Source organism: Alligator sinensis, unplaced genomic scaffold (genome assembly GCF_000455745.1).
Source record: "Alligator sinensis unplaced genomic scaffold, ASM45574v1 scaffold1424_1, whole genome shotgun sequence".
In the NCBI taxonomy this organism is placed as follows: domain Eukaryota; kingdom Metazoa; phylum Chordata; order Crocodylia; family Alligatoridae; genus Alligator; species Alligator sinensis.
The window spans coordinates 181,290-187,168 of record NW_005843361.1 but is presented as its reverse complement, the minus strand read 5'-3'; the positions used below and the strand labels follow the sequence as shown (position 1 = coordinate 187,168).

Below are 5,879 nucleotides of genomic sequence, written 5' to 3'. Positions count from 1 at the left end.
AATACCCCAAAATCCATGTTCCTCCACAACTGAAAAAAAAGACAGCTATACAGAGAGAAAGAGAGAGTGAGAGACAGAGAGACAGCGATCAGTTGGGCAATGTTTTATTGATAAATATACAGCGTTAAAGCAATTTGGAAACCTACCAGTGTCTCTATCATCATAATAAAGTGAATTCTAAACACGTATATGTTTTGCTGGGGCCCCCCGCCCCCCCCCCCAGGGGCTGCAGGCCCCCATCAGAGGCTACAGCTCCCCACAGGGGCTACAGTCCCCCAACAGGAGCCAAATGGCCCCCGCAGAGGCTACCACCCCCCTGCAGGGCCCATGTGCCCCACCTCCGCTTGCTCCCCCAGCCCCTAGGATTGCCGCCCTGCCTGGATCCATCCTCCACCAGCTCCTGCCCAGTGACCCAGACGGCAGCTGGAACTGCTGGTGAGTGCCAGGGTTTTTTTTTGTTTTGTTTTGTTTTTAATTGTAGGGATGCTGGGGTGGGGGTTTGGGGGTAGGCAGGGGATGAGGCCAGGTGGGGCAGGGATCTGGGGGGCTGGGGCAGTGGGCGGAGCCAGTGGAGGGCCCCCCCTCAAGGTCCCCTCTCGCCTCCCCTACTTACCTGCAGTGGAGCCTGGGTCCAGCTCCTGGTAACTGGCATGCTGCCTGCCCTGCATGGGCAGGCAGCATGCTTCAGCACCAGGGTGAGGGCCAACCACAGAGATGCTCTGGCTCCTACCAGAGCATCTCTGTGGAGGACCCAGCCTCTGGCTGCTCTGCTTTTTTTTGCTTCATTTTTTTTGACCAACAGTTTTTTACCTTTTTTGGTCTAATTTTGCCCTCTCACTGCAAACTTGCAGTGGGGAGAACCTTTTGCCATTCCCGCACATGCCTCTTGCAGCGTCTCAAAGGGGTTTGAGATGCTGCAAGAGGCACGTGCAGACTCGTCTAGACACACCCATTGAAGTCAATGGGAATGCTACAGTTCTTTTCAGTGGACCAGGATTTTACTTACTGATCAATTGCTTTATACTATTGCATGGTACTGACAGTGGACCAGCTTCTGTGCCATCATACACTCAGCAGAGTTAAGGCAGTTGCACTGGGTATAGCTTAATGCAGTGTATAGATCACCATAATTTAAGTAATAATATATATTTAGCTGTAGATAAACATAATATTTGAAGCATTACAAATGCAAGTATAACTTTGCCTACACTCTGCCTGCAAGTCCCTACAAATGGACTGACTTTCTTACCTAGGTGAGCACAGACAGTACAGCCGACCCATTGTGTAAAAAAGACACAGAAGTATTGTAATAATAGTAAGCAGTTTATTTATGCCTTGTGTCCACACCCTTGGAATGTAGTCCTTTCCCAGCAATCATCTTTCATCAGGCATTCACTTTAAAACTGTGTTACAAACCACTGGTATAAATTGGTGTGACATCTGGATGTATTTTTTCATTTAGCAGATTTATTGGTTTAAGATGTCCAATAGCTGTTGTTTGTTTTATGGAGTTTCTATTAATGATCTCATTGATTTCATTTGTGTGTTTGTCTGAAGGATTTTGGCTCTTGTGCTGTGATTTTGTATATAGGCACCTGTATCCAGGCATGTGAGTGGGTCCTATTTATCCTTATGCTATCTCTGCAGAGGGTTACTGCATTACCACACTGTTCTCTTATTTGACTTTTCTAGGTACAAGGCTGTAGTCCTGGCAGCCAATCATTTTGGTAGATTTTTTACTGGTCAGATAACAGCAGCTGGAAAAGTTCCTCCTGCAAAGGTATGAATGTTAGCGCTGATCTAAATGGAATAAAATTCTGTGCTGAGTGCCCTAACTAATAGTATATCCAAGGAGTGAAGTTTTGTTATACAAGTGGGAAATCTAGGGGTTACCTGATACAATGCCATTTGTTGCTATTTCACTTGCAGTTTTATTTGTATTGGGGCCAGATTGTATCTGCTCTTTATAAAGGTGTAAATCTTTATAAATCCTTCTCTAAGTTTGTACCCCCATAAAGACGTTAGGCATAATAGCCATCCCTGGGCTCTCCAGAATACACAGTATGATCTCCATGAAAACCACCTAAAGCATTTGTCTTTTTCAAAGAGCTGGGAGGAAACAGGATTGCTGAGTGGATTGCTTATGCCAGTGTCATAAAAGGAGGTGTATTTGGTCTGCTTCATGTGTGCACTCAGAAGCTTTAAGAAGTAGTGCACCTCCCAGAGCACAATCTGAGGCCATGATCTCCCCACTGCCCCAAGAACAGGTCTTTCTGGCTAACAACAGGTCAAATTCTGCTCACATCTATGCATGTGTTATGCCCCTGAAGTCAAAGGGGAATGACTTGAGAGAAGAACTTGGTTGCAGTTTGGTTCCAATTTGCATTTTTAAAAGAGGCTTTGGCATATGTTTGATCAGTTGTAATAATGTATTAAGTGTCAAAAAGTACATTGAATCATATCACACCCAGAGACAGATGGGGACTCTTTTTTTTTTTAAAGGAAAAGTCTACCAATAGATGGAGCAAATTCTGTGCTCTAATACCTATTTCAGTGAAATTTGTGCATTCATATCTGAGGGCAGAATTTGGTCCATAAATACTACCTGAAGAAAAGCTGAGATAAAGATTCAAAGAGCTGATCAAATTAGGACTAACAGTCTTTATTATCAAAGTTTGAGAAAGAGAGAGTCTGTGTGCTGTGGGCAGGAAAAAAAACAGCATTCATATTTGTATAATTTAATCGTCTGAAGAATTGACACCATTCTACCTTATCTTTTTTTGTAAATCATAGAATCATAGTAAATCATAGGGCTGGCAGGGACCTCAGGAGATCACCTAGTCCAACTCTCTGCTCAAGGCAGGATCATCCCTGTCTAAACCATCCTAGACAAGTGTTTGTTTAGCCTGTTTTTAAAGACTTTGGCACACTCTCACACAACTACTAGACATAAGGCCTGAAACATCAAAACACCTTTACTGGGACAGGCCACCTATTCTTCTGCCCCAAGCCACTTGTTTGGTGTGTTGTGATACAATTTGAAACTTCTGTGAAGCGTTACATTTTGTATCCTCCGATGCTCTTTTAAGTACCAATGCTTTTGAAGGTCGGGGCATTATACCTATAGCTTGCTATGAGGTTGATGGACACAAACTGCCCTTTCCTAACACTCTATATGTTTCAACTTCCTAGATGTTGATAATTGGTGGTGGTGTGGCTGGGCTGGCTGCTGCAGGAGCTGCTAGAGCAATGGGAGCCATTGTCAGGGGATTTGACACCAGGTAGGATAAGAAAATCCTGAATGTTGGGCTTCCATTTACATCACGTATTTTGAGCCAAGTTCTGGTTTTGTTTACATTGGTGAAAATCCCTTTGAACACAGAGCACCAAAGATGCTGTGAGCACCTGCTGCACTTGGGCCAGTCTTAATATGTTGGTGCACTAATTTCCCCCTTATACATGTACTCCAGGCATTGCAGCCATGCCAATCAGGTACATGCAAATTTGAGTTCTAATTTTTCATGAAAATCCCACCTGCAAAATAAGGCAGAATAATGTTTAGACATGGTCTGTTAGGCTACTCAACCCATCTTCCTGCCAGTATAGGAGTGTTAACTAGAGACCATTTCTTTCTCTTTGTCCTGTCATATTTCAAGGTCCCAGCCACTTTAATTCATTTGTTCTCTTACTTCCCTTTGGAGACCCTTCCACAGTGTAAATGTTCTCATTGTTAGGAACAGTCCCCTGATATTCAATTTAAAATTTCTCTCTGCATTTCATCCTATTTTGATACTTATAGGGCCTTGCTCTTCTCCAAGCTTTGATTTCTGTATGCTGGCCAGTGTGCATCCATGGAAGCCAGTGGAAGATCTGCCCATGTGCAGGGGTTTCCTGGCACACACTAGAGAACTGGAGCTTCTGTATTTGAAACCTGCAAATATTTATCTGCTACAAAGACATCCTTTAGTCAAGCTATTGCCTTTAATTTTCCCATAAGAAATCAGCCCCTCTTTCCCCTATAATCACTTCTGTTTTAATTCTCTGGATTCCTTCCAATTTGTTCATATCAGTTTCCAGAAAAGAATGCAGCATTCCAGGTATAACCACATCAGTTCCATATGGAGAGGAACTGTTGCACAGTTTGATGCTTCTGTTGATACAGCCTACATCCCAGAAAGGGGGGAAGCAACCCAAAGAGGAGGAAAAAATCTGATATACAGTGTAGGTAGAATGATTTCAGAATTCAATATTTACTCAAATAGTTCCAGGAGACATCAGCTGCTCTTAATGAGGTCATGTCAGCCAGGCACACAATAAACCCCACAGTGGGACTGTTTAGATGTGTCCTTCCTTGGTGCAGGGTTTTGCTTATGCAGAATTGGACCTGTATTTCATTGTTTTTTTCTAACTTAATCTGCTATCTGCTGGAAAGAACTTGCCAACATGTTACCTTGTAGCTGGTATAATTTTGTGATCATTGTCTTTATAAAATGATGAAATGAAAAATCCTGGTATCTGTCATCTCTGTACTTGGTGTGTAGGCCTGCAGCACTGGAGCAGTTTAAGTCCCTTGGAGCAGAAACTCTAGAAGTGGACATTGCAGAAACTGGAGAAGGGGTCGGAGGTTATGCAAAAGAAATGTCTAAAGAATTTATTGAAGCAGAACTGGCATTGTTTGCTAGACAATGTAAAGATGTGGATATTGTTATTAGTACTGCTCTTATTCCAGGTAAGACAGAGCTTTATGATTATTGCAGAGCTTGAAGGTATGCTTATACCTACATATCTAACGGCAGTTATACATGAATAGTAGCATCGGGACTGGGCCATAGTCAATGTCTACTCCATGGATTAAAGTAGCTTATTCTTGTTTTAATAATTATCTAGTAATTCTAGGTTCAGACTCAGAGGGTGTCTATACATGTGCTCAGGGATGGGGAGGGGCTGTTTCACTTAAAGCGGTTCCCTCATAGCTGATCTAATTAAAATAGCCCACCATCATGTGTATTAAAACCCCTACATTTTAAGATGGCCATGGGAGTACTTTAACTAAAGCTCCCCCACAATCATTTTAAAATGTGGCTCAGGGGTGGGGGGGTAGGATTAATACATGTGACGGTGAGGTGATGCTAGAGCGTTCTAATAAGAATGTGAACCAGCACATCTATAGGCAGCCTATGTTATTAGTTGTTTCTTATTTATTTTCAGTGGCAAACACAATATGCCAGATGTTTTCCTTGCTCCCACTTTAGTTTGGAATTAATATATATATATATATATATATATATTAGGGTTTTGGTTTGTGGGTTTTGAGGGGCTTTCTTTTTTTCTATCTTTCTTTCTTTCTTTCTTTCTTTGGTGTCTTACAATTTCCCACAGGAAAGAAAGCTCCAATCCTAATCACTAAGACTATGGTGGAATCAATGAAGGATGGCTCAGTCATTGTAGACCTTGCATCTGAGGCTGGGGGGAATGTGGAAACAACTCACCCTGAAGAGCTCTACATTCACAAGGTCTGTAGTATATAAGTTAATGCTTACAAATGTTTGAAGTGCATAAAAAACCAACCACCACTTCAAATTTGTTGGAAGAAAATACAAAGTAATAAACATTAACAAAGATTTTACCATGTTTCCTTGAAGACATCCCATTGTCTTATGATAGTCACCAATGGATGGCAGGATAATACAGGAGAGTCTTTCATTTTGCAAGTAATGAAATCACAAATTGGAATATTATTTAGATGCCATTGCATCTTTGAAGATTTTATGCTTCATGATTTATATAAGCATGGTTACTGTGTTTTTAATAACCATAACCATAAATGCACTTACATTCCTCCCAAGAGTTTTGTTAACAAGCTATTGGAGCTGTCCAAA

The 5,879-nt window shown here is 41.9% G+C and overlaps 1 protein-coding gene across 2 annotated transcripts in view; it reads left to right on the top strand.

The window, feature by feature from the left end:
• Nucleotides 1–246: 246 nt before the first annotated feature.
• The window catches only part of LOC102385573 (NAD(P) transhydrogenase, mitochondrial-like), a 57,233-nt gene continuing 51,600 nt past the window's right edge, over nucleotides 247–5,879 (top strand). The window contains exons 1-5 of one of the 2 annotated variants that reach the window (XM_006038468.3): nucleotides 247–435; nucleotides 1,693–1,780; nucleotides 3,193–3,281; nucleotides 4,542–4,729; nucleotides 5,380–5,513. In XM_006038468.3, the coding sequence (XP_006038530.2) occupies nucleotides 290–435; nucleotides 1,693–1,780; nucleotides 3,193–3,281; nucleotides 4,542–4,729; nucleotides 5,380–5,513 (645 nt within the window). In that variant the 5' untranslated portion in view covers nucleotides 247–289. Of the gene's footprint in view, nucleotides 436–1,692; nucleotides 1,781–3,192; nucleotides 3,282–4,070; nucleotides 4,222–4,541; nucleotides 4,730–5,358; nucleotides 5,514–5,879 lie in introns of those variants that run through there. The other variant, XM_025194972.1, reaches the window with a different exon arrangement.